The 15,475-nt window shown below is 37.8% G+C and overlaps 1 protein-coding gene across 2 annotated transcripts; it reads left to right on the top strand.

Moving 5' to 3' along the window:
• Positions 1-9,681, top strand: LOC127164026 (gastrula zinc finger protein XlCGF57.1-like). 2 transcript variants are annotated; one of them, XM_051107663.1, is made up of 3 exons: positions 1-47; positions 653-785; positions 4,872-9,681. In XM_051107663.1, the coding sequence occupies exons 2-3, from the start codon at positions 695-697 to the stop codon at positions 6,449-6,451; spliced, it is 1,671 nt and encodes a 556-aa protein (XP_050963620.1). In that variant the 5' UTR covers positions 1-47; positions 653-694; the 3' UTR covers positions 6,452-9,681. The 2 variants fall into 2 exon arrangements, with proteins under 2 accessions (XP_050963620.1, XP_050963621.1); XM_051107664.1 differs by lacking the exons at positions 1-47; positions 653-785 and adding an exon at positions 1,712-2,592.
• The last annotated feature ends 5,794 nt before the right edge of the window (positions 9,682-15,475 follow it).

The following is a 15,475-nucleotide window of genomic DNA, read 5'->3' as shown; positions in this document are numbered from 1 at the left end:
AAGATGCGTCGCGCTCCTGCATCTGTTGTGATTCTGGCTTAAGAAAGGTTTGTGGTGTTATATGGTTTTGTGAATTTAAGTCGTTTAAATGGGTCCGAATGCTCGGTGAGCTTTATAGGTTTTTTTTTTTTTTTAAATCTAGTTTTTAATAATTATTAAATACAACGCTGATGCGTTTATTTAACATTTATGAACGATATTTTTGTGATTCCACACGAGTCTTAGTGCCTCTCATTTATCCCCCTGATTAGGTATATCGTTAATGAGTATATCGTAAACACGAATTTGGTCACTGAAAGGTAATGGCAGGAGAAACTTGGCTTTTACAAATTTTTATTAATTGAAGAAAATGCTTCGTAGAATGATTCAAAGTTTCGAAGCGCACGAAACGCCGCACGTTGGCGACACTAGCTGGTCAAAACGGTGTAAATGCAAAGAAAACACTACCTGTGTAATGATTGTAACTTTTTTTTTTTTTTTTTTTTTTTTTTTTTTTACAAACGAACTGCAAATGTTTTAACAAAGCGGAATCTGTTAAATATAATCCACAAGTGCTAAATATAAAAGTAAATGAATTATACAACAAGTGTCTGTATAAGTTGTTATTTTATTATTTTGTAATTTATCTTTTTTTTTTTATCTAAACACACAGAAAACCTCCCAGAGAAATAACTGAGATCCACGTGACACTATTATGAAGATGGCATTTATTAAAGAGGAGAGTGAAGATATTAAGATTGAAGAAGCATTCAGAGTGAAAAATGAAGATACTGAGGAACAAAAAGGTTGGTCTCCATTCTCAAAGATGAAGTCATTTGATCCTTATGTATGTGTGCGTGTGTGTGTGTGTGTGTGTGTGTATATATATATATATATATATTTATATATGTATTATATATATATATATATATATATATATATATATTATATATGTATTATATATATATATATATATATATATATATATATATATATATATATATATTAGGGCTGTCCCCGAATAGTCGAAGATTCGATGCATCGATATGCGGAGCCTGATTCGACCACCGATCTCACAGTCGAATCTTCGCGGGTGAAACGAGCATCATACCATTTTGGCAATATGGGGGTGCTCAATGTCTAATTGCACACAGAACTACTGGTTTTGTACGGTTATATTAAGTTATATACAGCCTTTAATTATGATAATGCAGTAAAAACAAAAGTGAAAAGAAAGAAATATTTTTAACGTGTTTGTGAATAAATCCAACCACCCCTGTGACCAGTGGCGGCTACTGGTCTGTCAAATAGGGGAAGCTCATGACATCAACATCATAAAATTGTCTATTTATTTATTCACAAGAATGTGCCTTATTGTCATAAGTAAGTCACAATGCAAACAATCGTAAAAAAAAAAAGCTTTAGTTTTATTATGCAAAATATGATGTATTTTTTCTTTTAGTCAGATGCTACTATATAGTATAAATATTTTGCACTTTAAATAAGGTTATTATGGAGATTTATTTATTTATAAAGTATTTTAATAGAAATATAAGGTTTCATTATGTTATGTTAAAATTTTTCAAGATTACTATATATATATATATATATATATATATATATATATATATTAATTTATAGTCATCCTCCATGTTAATATTTAATGTAGTAATCTATATATATATATATATATTGATTACTACATTAAATATTAACATGAATGAATGAACGATCTAAAAAAAATATTAAACTCTGTAAAAGTGAAACAAGGAATGTGGTGTATAATTGTGTGAAATGTATGATGAAAATCAAGCAATTTCGCCAAGCAAATATAAAGAAATAGGTTGCAGCAGTTTTTATTTCGACTGAACTTGAGAAATCCGGGATGGGACTGAGCGCGAATAGCTTCAGCGATTCCTTATAGTACAAAATCGCTGTCAGTCAAAAGGAGATGCAATCTTTCGACAGACCCTCCAATCATCACGCAGAAGCTCGGAGTCCAGGCCAACCCACTCCTCATTTGCTCCTCATTCACCCCCAGAGACGCTGAGCGTCCGTGGGCGGGACATAATCGCAGCGTTTATCCAATGACCGTCTAGTTTCAAAGCACTGAAAAAAAACGTTCAAAGCAGCCGCATTGAAGTCAATGGACGCTGGGCTTCAACGGGGAAATGCACTGTGACGCTACGGGAATGTATGAGAAGAAAATAAAGTCAGCCGACCTGCTATATCTAACTGATTCTGAACGAACTCGTCTTTGAGATGAACGTTTTCTAACGCATTTTTAGTCAATAAAATGTTAATACAATAGTACATACTTTGACCATTAATTTTGTGACATTATAGGGGAAGCTGAGCTTCCCTTGCAGTCTTAAAGAAATCGCCACTGCCTGTGACAGATTTAATTTTCACTTTCCCTGATCCATTACGAGATGAGGACCGTCTTGACGGCAGGGATTAGGCTACATAACAATGTCTGGATTAAGAAAATCTAAAGTGTGGATGCACTTTGAAATGGTAAAAGATGATCCAAAAAAAGTAAAATGCAAGTTGTGCCAACAGCTCATGTCGTACCACTCATCAACAACAAACATGGCTTTCCACTTAAAACGGGTAAGTTTCTTACTAATAAAGACGGTTCACTCTTTCATATATAATGGCGCTTTTAATTTACGAATAGTAATATCATACGTTGGGACTTAAAATATGTTTGTCATTTTTTTAGATCCACCCACAGTATCAGACTGACGATGGCAGTTCATCCAGTTTGCGTTTATTGTTGTTTCGGCAGTTAAAAAGAAAGCGTTCACAATTCTGGCTAAACTTTCGTTGTTCTAATAATTTATTTCGTTTTATTTTATTTATTGATCACTCAGGGTTACCAAATTTAACTGTGGTTTGTGTTTTTTTATATATATATATATATATATATATATATGTTCCCCTGCACTTTGGCATTTTGTACACATTTGTTATGCTCCCTGTGACTTGATTCTGACTTTATTTCGTTTTTTTTTTTTTTTTATTATTAGAAATGTATAATCTGTTCTAATTTAATTCTTTAAATTAATGCTTTTTTGTGTCAATGTTGCGCTGCACTGAAAGCAAGCTGGCACAGGCAATTTTGCCGATTTAATTTAATTTCGCAAAATGTGAAATGCAAATCCTAGAGAGGTTTTTTTTTTAGGTTTATTTATCAAAATGTTCTTTTATTATTTGTCTGATGTTCTGTATTTCGATCGCGGCTTTAGAATATTATGAGAAAACGTTTACAAATGTTTATCCACCACATTACCCTTTTTATTTAAACCTAAATAAGTTCGTCTGTCAGTTGGCAGGCAGTTTTGGTCGCTTTATTAAAAGTTGTTGCTGTGTGCAGTGTGTAAAATAAAATAAAAATAGTTTTGCCCTCCTGCTGACTATAGTGTCGTGTCCCTCCAAACCCATTCACACACACACATAGGCCTAGATGATTCGACTATCGGTCGACTATAGAAAGATTCGAAAATTCTGATTCGACTATGAAAATTCATAGTCGGGGACAGCCCTAATATATATATATATATATATATATATATATATATATATATATATATATATATATATATATATATATATATAATATTTAACCAAGGTTGTTTTACATTTTTTCATATGGCAGATGAGACTTGAGTTGAGTAAAACAACAAGTGACTCATCATAAGATGGCAATAAACAGGAGAAGATTTCAGTCATCGTTCAAAACAGGGAAGCTAGGACAGGAAGATTAAGGGTTAAGGGAAAATAAAAGCACTGAAAAAGTTAAAGAAATAGATTCTTTTTTTTTTTTGGGTTTGTCTGTGTCGTAGTCACATGCGTGTGCAGAGAATCCCTTAATTTTTTCCATATATAATTCTGATGTTAGTGAGTTTGGAGTATTCTAAATGAGCGGCCGTGTGCACAAGGTTAGTCATTTGCATTAAAACACACCCAAACCATCTCCAAATAAGGGCTTTCTGCACACGCTTTCCTTACATCCTTTCGTCACCGTCATCAATCTTGCTGCTGTTTGCAGATGCAGTGGTTATTGCAATTAGTTTAAAATAAATTTACATGCCACACTATTAAGGCTAGTGAAAAAAGGGTATGTTTCAGTAGTGAAGATATTTGCATTAATCACAGGATCATAATTACAGGATCTCTATTGTGAACCTGTGTCACTGAAGAGATTCAGAAATCCAATGTTTTGAACTTTACTAATAGGAATAAAGTCTGGAAATTCTCCACATATTATAAAATTCTACAGCACAAAAATACACAAACATTCATTGACTGACAAAGTCCAGTAAAAGGAAGTACAATCTCCCCCTCATTGTTTCAAATGCATAATCACAACAGAACTTTTATTTATTTGGTATCATGCAAACCATAATGATTAGAGGCCTTTCACACAGAATACGTTTCCATTACATTGTTTTTCTATGAAAACACATGATAAAATGGACGTGTTTTAGGTTGTGTGTTCGCCAAAGTGTTATTCATTCACTGAAAATGCCAGGTGCTCAGCTATAAATGCCCAGCTGTATGCATTTGAGTGCTTCAGCAGAGGCTTTTTTTTGTTTATTGCATTGTTGAGTAATCGATGTAATGGTAAATTTTTCCAAATCTGTTCTGATAAAGAAACAAATTCACCTATAACCTGAGGGTGGATAAATTTTCAACAAATTGTCATATTTGAGTGAACTATTTCTTTTCTAATGATAAATGACAGTTATGAAATTAAAAGGAACTCTTTCAGATGCTTAGTCAATCTAGGAGTAAGCATATATGTTGGTTTTGATATTTTGAATGTTTTGATATCTTTTGCATTGTGCCATAAATAAGTTAACTTATATTTGTCTTTTTTGACCTAGACCTGTTAGTGCTGAAAGAGGACAGTCAAGAACTAAATGAAATGGAAGAGAAAGATCATGATTTTATGACTGGAGGAAAATCCCCACATAATAAGTTGTCCTCAAGAAATAGAGCTCAAAAGAAAGGAACTAGGAGTTACTTCAACTGCCAACAGTGTGGAAGGAGTTTCACTAAGAAAGAAAACCTTGACGTCCACATGAGAATTCACAATAGTGAGAATCCTTTCACCTGCCAACAGTGTGGAAAGAGTTTTACTCAAAAAAGAACTCTTAAAAGCCATCTGAGAATTCACACTGGAGAGAGGCCTTTCACATGTGAACTGTGTGGAAAGAGCTTTACGCGTGAACTAAACCTTAGATATCACATGAACAATCACACCGGTGAGAAGCCATTCTCATGTGATCAGTGTGAAAAGAGTTTCACACGTAAAGTAGGTCTTAAAAGCCACATGAGAATTCATTCGAGAAAAAACAGTTTTAAATGTAATCAGTGTGGAATGAGTTTCCCAGACATGGATCGTCTTAACAGGCATGTAATAATTCACTCTGCAGAGAAGCCTTTCAAATGCCAGCAGTGTGGAAGGGGTTTCAAATTCAATAAAAACCTTAAGACGCACATGAGAATTCACTCCGGAGAGAAGCCTTTCACATGCCATCACTGTGGGAAGCATTTCAGTCATAAAGTAAGCCTTAAGACTCACTTAAGACTTCACACTGGAGAGAAACCTTACACATGCTCTCTGTGCAGAAAGAGTTTCACGTATAAATCGACCCTTAATGCCCATGTGAGAGTTCACACTGGAGAGAGCCCTTACACATGCAAACTGTGTGGAAAGAGCTTCTCACAAAAAGGAAATCTACAGACCCATATGAGAATTCATACCGGGGAGAAACCGTTTATATGTGGTCAGTGTGGAAGGAATTTCAGATGTAAAGTAACCCTCATTTACCATATGAGGATTCATTCAAGAGAGAACTGTTTTATATGTCAGCAGTGTGGAACAAAGTTCACAGACAGTAAACACCTTAAGGATCATGTAATAACTCACATCGGTGAGAAGCCTTTCATGTGCCATCACTGTGGAAAGAGTTTCACACTTAAAGGAAACCTCAAGACTCACATGAGACTTCACACTGGAGAGAAGCCTTTTAAATGCAATCAGTGTGAAAAGAGTTTCAGACATAATGTAAGCCTCCAGACTCACATGAGACTTCACACTGGAGAGAAGCCTTTCAAGTGTCTTGAGTGTGAGAAGAGTTTCACATACCAAAGAGACCTGAAGCGCCATTTGAAAACTCATTCTGGAAAGAAACTGCAGCCTGACAAGAAGTTAACAAACAGAGGCCATTTAAAAAGTCCCCTGCCCATTCACTCTGGAGGAAGGCAACTTAATTGTGATCAGTGTAATAGAACATTTCTTTTGCCATCACACTTAAAGATACACCTGAAAAGTCATGCAGATGTGAGACCTTATTTGTGTTCCTTGTGTGGAAAGAGTTTTAAATGGCTCAGAAATTTAAAATGGCACCAGAAAATACGTGTCTGTGCGAAATCAAGGCTACGTTCACACCACAGCTAAATGTGGCCACAATAAGATATTTCCACCGAAATATGATTCCTTTCCTGTAATTTAGAAAATTGACAAATTAAGATTGTCTTTCCACTGTATAACAGCGTCTCTCCAAACCTTTATGTTAACTCAGAATCTCACCACTGGCCATTTTCATTGTGTTCTTTTTGTGTAGATTGAAAAATACAACCATACATTTGCATGGTTTTATTTAATCTTTCTCATTTCATTTTTCATGTTCATTCTGATTATGTTATGTATTCTTGTTTCCTTTCCTTGCTTCCTTTTCTCATGCAAAAATGTGTAAAGCAGTTGAAGCTAAGAACACTGAGTCCTGATCTAACCTGAACTGAAAATCTCTGAAAAATTCTTGCAGATAACGTTATAGCTAAGAAACCCACTACAGTCACCAAACTGTGGTAGAGAGTGGAAGAAGAGTGGACCAAGATCACACCAGTGCTGTGTGAGAAAGTAGCTGTCAAAGTTAGTTATTCAATGTAAGTTATTCAAAGCAAGGGCCTCTACAGTTCCTACTAATTTCTGACCGCTGTAACTCTCCAAATTTTATTTGTAATATTCTTTCATGCTACAGTGGTTACTAATTTATCTAATCTAATTCTAGTCTAAATTTGATCACTGTGTTTTCCACAAAATAAAGGTTTTTATTGAAATGCCTGGAAAATTTTGTCAAACATATTAGTAGAACAGTGATATACCTCCAGCTAATATTTCCTCAAACTTTATGCAATGAAGATTAACAATATTTCAGGATAAAATGAAGCATTTAAAGATTGTTAAACTAGAGAGCAACACTCTTGTTGTTGTTCATGCAACATCAATCTATTCCCAGTACTACGTTTAGACACATATTAAACATTTTCCTTTTGTCCCAAGTGGAATGGAATGGGATGCTGTTTCTTGTAATGCATTGGAATGGGAGTTTCAGTTGATCCTGCCATGAACTTGTGAAGAATGCCAAGTAACGTCAAGACATGCATATCCTTGATGCCTTGATTGCAACAGATTTCTCTGAAGGCTTGAATTGGCAGATGTTACGTTCCCCTCCTGTCTAGGGGTTTAAGAGGGGAAGTAGCAACGGGGAAAAAAAAAAACAAATAAAAAAAATAACCGGAAAGAACACGCTTCAGTCCCGTCCCAGAGTGAAGATGACACCAAATCTCGAGTTACAAAAAAAAGTAGATTTATTTATAAATTTACAACAAAAGAAATAGGAAGCAATGGCTCAGGAGAGAGCAAGGCCTAAAATAACAAACAAAACATTCGGGTAACTAATTTTAGGGAGCAACTAACTTACCTCAGATTCCAAAAAAAAGAAAATAAACAACATAAAACTTCCCTCTACTCCCTAACTGAACCAAAAACAGGGATGAAGAAGAGTTACAAAGAAAAAGGCACTCTCTCCCTACACTTCCCACAAAAATACACAAAAGAAATAACAAAATTAAATTCTTACACACTCAGGTTGACAACTATGATATTAAAAAAAAAGGAACACTAAGTTCAGTCTGGATCAGGGGAGTAGTGTGTCTCTCTCATGCAAACACAGGACTGCTACCGTATACTCCACTCTCAGTCTCAGGCACGCTCTCCTAACGAGCCACAGGTGATGGTGATTCTGCCTGAGAGGGAGAGAGAGAGACAGAAAGCATAGCACAGACACAGAACATATGACCACGCCCCACATTGGAAAACCAAGAAAAAACTAAATAATGAAAATACGTCCTGGGACGTAAAACCTTCACCATTAAAATTTTTTTTTCTGAAATTTTTGCTTTTTACCCAATGTAGAAACAAAAGGGAGGGGTTGAGAGAAAAAAAAAAGTGTAACACATCAATTCAAGTTTTAACCATTGGCCCTGGATAGTGCATTGGCATTTTCATCACATTTTCAGAACCTCTTAGATGACGGACCTCAAGATTATATTCTTGTATAATTAGAAGCCAATGCATCAGGCGCTGATTTGAATTTGACATCTGGGCGAGGAAAATTAAGGGGTTGTGATCGGTGAACACAAGAAGAGGAGTTGCACTACCTCCTACGTAAACATCGAAGTGTTGAAGCGCAAGTAAGAGAGCAAGAGCCTCTTTCTCGATGCTACTATAGCGTCTTTGGTAGAACGTGAACTTCTTTGAGAAATAGGAGATGGGATGATCAACATCATGTTCATCTTCTTGCAACAACACTGCGCCCGCCCCGGTGGCACTGGCATCCACCTGCAGCTTGAACGGCTTTTCAAAGTTAGGGGCAGAGAGCACAGGAGCATTCACTGCATCAAAAGCTACAGGTCAACAGGTCTTTCACTGCATCAGAAGCTAGCGAGCAGCTGTTGTCCCAGATAAACTTACGGCTACTACTTAAGTGATCAGTGAGTGGGGAAACTACTGCAGAGAAGTTTCTGCAGAATCCACGGTAGTAGCCTGCCATATCAAGAAATCGGCGCAATTCACGTTTATTGCTGGGGGTAGGGAACTGTAGAATAGCCTCCACTTTGGCAACAACAGGTCTCACACATCCCTGACCCACTTGTTTCCCCAGATAAGTGACTACTGCCTTTTCGAACTCACATTTGGCAGCATTTAAAGTTAGCGAAGCTGCAGCTAACTTACTGAACACATCCTCCAGTGCTTTAACATGTTCTTCCCATGAACTTGAATAGACAACAACATCGTCTGTGTAGACCTCGCAATTTGTGACTCCCACCAGGACCCTCTGCATCAGGCGTTGGAAGGTAGCAGATGCATTTCGCATCCCGAACGCTAGAACCTTGTATTGCATAAAATGATCTGGTGTCACAAACGCGGAAATCTCAGAGGCACGAGGAGTTAGAGGCACTTGCCAGTAGCCCTTAAGGAGGTCTAATTTAGATACAAAGTTAGTAGAGCCTACTCTGTCCACACAATCCTCTACACGTGGTAATGGGAATGAGTCAGCCTTGGTGATTTTATTCACCTTGCGATAGTGCAAAATCGAAAAGATGAGTCAGGCTTGGGCACAAGTAAACAGGGGGAACTCCACGGGCTTTGACTGGGAATGGCAATATCATGACACAGCATGTATTCAATCTCCTCCTTCATTATTGCACGTTTCTTTGGATTAACTCCATATGCATTTTGCTTAATTGGCAGAGAATCACCCACATCAATGTCATGGGTTAGCACTGAAGTTCTACCTGGCATATCTGCAAATAGTGAAGGGTACTTGTCTATCAGCTGCAGAAGTTCTTTACGTTGGCAGTCTGTTAGATAGGAAAGAGTGTTATACAAGTCTCGCAGAATTACTGAATTTTTAAGCTTTCTACAGGAGTTCACAGGAATTTTAGCAACACTTGCCATAGTGGTCTTCCACTATGGCAAGTGTTGCTAAAATTCCTGTGAACTAATATTTGTTGTGTCACCACGTTTTAAATAACGTTTCAACATATTTACATGACATACACGTTTACGTTTCTTTCGATCTGGGGTGGCAATCACATAATCAGTGTTGCTCAGTTTTCGTTCAACCATATATGGCCCGGAGAATTGTGCAGTAAACAGGGAGCCAGGAATGGGCAAGAGGACAAGAACATGGTCAAGAACAATACTTCTGGTCAACACTCTTTTTATCAAAGCGTGACTTCATTTTAACTTGGGTAGCACTCAAATGTTTTTGTGCCATGTCCCAGGCACCATGCAGTCGCTCTCTGAAAGAAGTGACATACTCTGACACTGGTATAAACGAACGATTCACAGACAACAGCTGTTCACTCAGCATCTTCAATGGGCCACGAACCGTGTTGCCAAACACAAGGTCGGCAGGGCTAAACCCGATTGATTCCTGCACAGACTCACGAGTGGCAAATAGAAGAAAGGGAAGCCCCTCGTCCCATTCTCTTCCAGTTTCAATGCAGTATGCACGTATCGTGGCTTTTAAGGTCTGATGATACCTCTCAAGGGAACCCTGCGACTCAGGATGGTGTGCACTTGACATACGGTGTGACACTCCCAATGCGGCCAATGTTTGTGTGAATATTTTTGATGTAAAGTTTGACCCTTGATCTGTTTGGATCTCTTTGGGCAACCCAAACGTGGTGCAAAACATCACAAGAGCCTTAATCACAACAGGGGACTTAACTGTGCGCAAAGGAATTGCTTCAGGGAACCTGGTCGCAGTGCACATGATGGTCAGCACATACTGGTAACCACTTTTGGTTTTAGGCAGTGGACCCACACAGTCTAATATCAACCGCTCAAATGGTTCAGCCATCACAGGTACGGGATGCAGAGGAGCAACAGGAACCTTCTGATTTGGTTTGCCAGATCTTTGACATACATCGCAAGTTCTGCAAAACTTGGTTATTGAAGACTTGCAACCTGGCCAAAAGAAGTACTTTGTTACACGGTGAAAGGTTTTATTGACACCCAAATGCCCTGCAAGTACATTTTCGTGGGCAAGCTTCAGCATTTGTGGACGATAAGCAGCAGGAAGGACTATTTGATGGACTTCACGGCAGTCTGAATCATCATTCTCTGGCTTCCACTTCCTCATTAACACACCGTTATCACAGTAGTAAGGAATTCTAACATCAGGCACTTGGTTACAGTCGAGGGCAGCATCAAAACAGGGAGTAAGAGATGGGTCTATCTTTTGCGCAGCAATTAACTGATCTCGGTCAACACCAAGAGTCTCATGGGGGTTATTTATATCAGTTTCTTCCCCAAGCGCAGGCCTTATCGTTAACTCGCATTTGAGAGGTTCAGAGGGCACTTGTAAGAACGACTCAGTAAGATTTACAACGTCTTCAAACTTTTTGGACTGTGCTCGAGTTACAGCACACACAGGAAATGTAGATGGGAATTCTTGGGAGAGACTAGAAGTATCATTAATTTTACCGTTGTTCACAACAATAGGCCTAGGGAAGACTCGACCACCTGCCAGATCATTTCCCAATATAAGACCCACCCCATCAAACGGTAACTGTTCACGCACTCCCAGATGAACCAATCCATTCACAAGGTCAGATTTTAAGTGTACTTGATGGAGAGGAACACTATCACACCCCATCGCAATACCACGAATTAAAACATCAGTGCCTGTGTACGAACTCTGTGAGAAGGGCAGTAACTCTTTTAAAATGAAGGACTGTGCCGAGCCAGTATCTCGCAGAATCACAATGGGCTGATGCTCAGTGTCTGACAAGGAAACAGAGCCAGAAAGGAGAAAAGGTTGCATGGACTCATCTTCAACCAAAGACATAGTTTGCACCAAAGCAGCTTTCTTAGTTTTAGCTTCAGCGTTTTTCTTTTTCCAAGCCTGACACTCAGCAATCAGATGACCTTGGTCAAGGCAATAAAAACAGGAACGTCTGTCTCTTCCACCTGAAGGGGCAGACTTACCGTCTCGGTTACCATTACTTTTTGACATATGCTGAGGAAAACGTGAAAAATCTCGCAGAGTATTTTTACTAGCAAGCGGAATGTTTGACAAACGGACAGATGTAAACACATTACGGTGCGTCAAAACAAACTCGGCTAACACAGCAGCATCCAACAACGCAGTTACTTTCTGTTCATTTAAATGAACGACAACACCCTCGGAAAGACAGCTTTTAAAGTCCTCCAGTAAGATCAACTTTTGTAACTGCTCAAAAGTAGTGATTTTACTGGAGAGACACCATTTTTCAAACAATGCTCTTTTCTCTCTCGCAAATTCCATGTGAGTCTGTCTCACTGACTTTGCATGCGCTCGAAACTTTTGGCGGTATGCCTCAGGCACTAGCTCATATGCTCGGAGGACTGCTGTTTTAACGACTTCATAATCGAGAGACTGTTCAATTGGTAATGATGCGCAAATCTCTTGGGCCTTACCTGTAAAACTACACTGCAGCAATAATGCCCACATATCCCGCGGCCATTTGAGCTTACCTGCGATGCGTTCGAAAGCAACAAAGTACGCATCAACTTCTGACTCGCGAAAGGGAGATACAAGCTTTATGTACTTACTGACATCAAATTCTTGAGCATCTTTTTCTACCCTTGAGGTTACAGGTGTAGTAGGAGTAGACGCAGGAGAAGAAACAGAAGTAGATAGAGGTCTGGAGCGCGGAGGGGGAATAGGCTTTTTGCTCAATTCCTCAGATCGCAACGCTAAAGTGCAGAGTTTAATTTCTCTTATCAGTTTCTGCTTCTACCACTCAAAGTTTTAAGCGTAAATTTTCATTTTCTTGCTGCTTCACGCAGAGATCTAATTCTTTTAAATGGATGGATAAGGCCGGATCAAAGTTTGCACTTTCAGTGGCATTTACCCCAGAAGCAACCTCTTCAGTTACGGCCTTTGAAGTAACTGCAGGTTGTTCTTCAACTTCTGGCAAAATACCACTGAGCACTAGCTGATTGAACAGAAAATCCTTAATTACTTGCTTTTTCTCTTCTCTTGGGACTTCTATATTAAAGAATTCTGCAATCAAAAGCAGATCCTTTTTTCTACATTTATGGAAGACCTCTGTGGTAGGGGAAAGAGTAAATGCCAACAAATCAAACTCCATTTCTACCACCACAGAGATCCTCCCCCTCACACTAAAGCAAAGACAGCGAGAACTAGATGTTAGGAGAGAAAAGAGAAATTGTACTCACCCAATTAATTGTAGTTGTTAAAAAAAAACGGCAGGACGAGCCCCCACTTGTTACGTTCCCCTCCTGTCTAGGGGTTTAAGAGGGGAAGTAGCAACGGGAAAAAAACAAATAATAAAAAAAATAACCAGAAAGAACACGCTTCAGTCCCCTGTCCCAGAGTGAAGATGACACCAAATCTCGAGTTACAAAAAAAAGTAGATTTATTTATAAATTTACAACAAAAGAAATAGGAAGCAATGGCTCAGGAGAGAGCAAGGCCTAAAATAACAAACAAAACATTCGGGTAACTAATTTTAGGGAGCAACTAACTTACCTCAGATTCCAAAAAAAGAAAATAAACAACATAAAACTTCCCTCTACTCCCTAACTGAACCAAAAACAGGGATGAAGGAAAGTTACAAAGAAAAAGGCACTCTCTCCCTACACTTCCCACAACAATACACAAAAGAAATAACAAAATTCAATTCTTGCAATTGTTTTTAGCTTAAATAAATAAATGAAAAAAAAAGAAATGGGTGCTACCTCCAGACAGTTCACACTGAAACACCATTAGCCACTGCTAATTCTTAACACACACTCAGGTTGACAACTATGATATTAAAAAAAAAGGAACACTAAGTTCAGTCTGGAGCAGGGGAGAAGTGTGTCTCTCTCATGCAAACACAGGACTGCCACCATATACTCCACTCTCAGTCTCAGGCACGCTCTCCTAACGAGCCACAGGTGATGGTGATTCTGCCTGAGAGGGAGAGAGAGAGAGCATAGCACAGACACAGAACATATGACCACGCCCCACATTGGAAAACCAAGAAAAAACTAAATAATGAAAATACGTCCTGGGACGTAACACAGAATATGTGGAGTTATATTAGAATCAAGTCAACATTACAATGAACAGGGCACGTATGTATAAAACTTCTCAGAAATGCTCTGAAGAATAGTCTCAAACTGACTTAAGTGTCTTAATTTTCTTAGTAAAAAGTAGAACTTTTCTAAGAGTAGGAAACTTTCAGTAAAGTCTAAGACTGATTGTGTTGACTGAGGGAACACTTAAGTGTTGTGAACTAAGGACTACCTTTATTTATTTATATACTGCCTTTAACAATACAGAATACAGACTACAATGATGTCAACCCAAAATGGCTGCCCTTGACCTCTGAAACAGCCAACAGTGAGCCGACTCATGTGAAGTCACAGCAGCACAACACCAATCATTTGATGCAACTACAATAAAATCATTTAAGACACTATTTAATATTTCAATGTATTTTTTAATGCTTTGCATTGTGCAAAATTATCACAAATTATTATTGATGTTTTGAAACCCTTTTCTATTTGTATGTCTCCTCGTTTACAGTTGGAGCAATGATGTGAACATGAGTTCCATCAACAGCTCCAACAACTCCAAGAAAGCCCAGAATCTTCATAAAAGTGTCTTGTTTTTGCAGCATGATTTGATGGTCAGTTGAAAAGTCAATGAAGTGCTATATAGTGGCCAAATGTGTTACTGATTTTGTAAGTCAATATCTTCACTGTCATGTGGAAGAAATGCCCAACAATGCAGAAATGAGGAGAGGGTAACATCTTCTGTTTCAGGTTGTTGTATTAGATCACACAGTGGCATGTGAATTGATGACGGTGTTGATAAAGCACAAATCCCTCACACCTTTAGCACTCATACATCCTTGTAGATACTACCATACTACCACTGAACTTCACTGTGGGAACTAGACATTTCTCACTGTACTCCTCCTTTACCAACACCATAACATTTTGCTGTTAGATACGAAATGGGTGACTTGGTCTCATGAGACCAGAGTATGGATTCCCAGAACTCTATATTTCATTGTTGTTAGCATTAAGTCTGACTATGATTCAGTGGGCTATATAATACTTTTAATTTTTCAAGAAATTGCTTATTTTTTAACAATTTTGGTTCAACATACTTACCTGTTGATCAAAACTTGCCTTAACCTTACACCAGAAAATTGTGTTTAGTTTTGTTTAGTAACTTTCTACACATTTTTGCAACACAACATTTTATCACTTTGATAAGAAAGTATTTTCCTGAATAATTGTAATATTCTTTTTTGGTAACTGATTAAGCAGACTTGCTGGAATATTATATCTCTAAAGAATCCTAACATGTCTTCTAAGTAAAGAGTAATTGTTGAATTTAAGTTTCAGATGCTGTGCACTGCACTTTGATATTCTCTCATGGAAAAATAAAGAATACTAATGGAACTGTGTTGTTGTTGTTGTTGTTGTTATTACTATTATTATTAATTATTTAGTAGTTGTTGTACTGATATTATTTATTATGATTAGGCATTTTTAGGTAAGTGTCAAGTCTCTAATTAAAAAAAGATGCAACCCATAAAATAGTAATTAATATGTTGAAAG

The sequence above is a fragment of the Labeo rohita genome, chromosome 4 (assembly GCF_022985175.1).
Source record: "Labeo rohita strain BAU-BD-2019 chromosome 4, IGBB_LRoh.1.0, whole genome shotgun sequence".
NCBI lineage: Eukaryota > Metazoa > Chordata > Actinopteri > Cypriniformes > Cyprinidae > Labeo > Labeo rohita.
The sequence above is the reverse complement of the archived record's forward strand: the minus strand, read 5'-3'. Positions and strand labels throughout refer to the sequence as shown.

Coding starts and splice junctions, on each gene's coding strand:
- LOC127164026 (XM_051107663.1), top strand. CDS start 695: ATGAAGATGGCATTTATTAAAGAGGAGAGTGAAGATATTAAGATTGAA. Junction 786..4,871: donor AGATACTGAGGAACAAAAAG/GTTGGTCTCCAT, acceptor TTTTTGACCTAG/ACCTGTTAGTGCTGAAAGAG.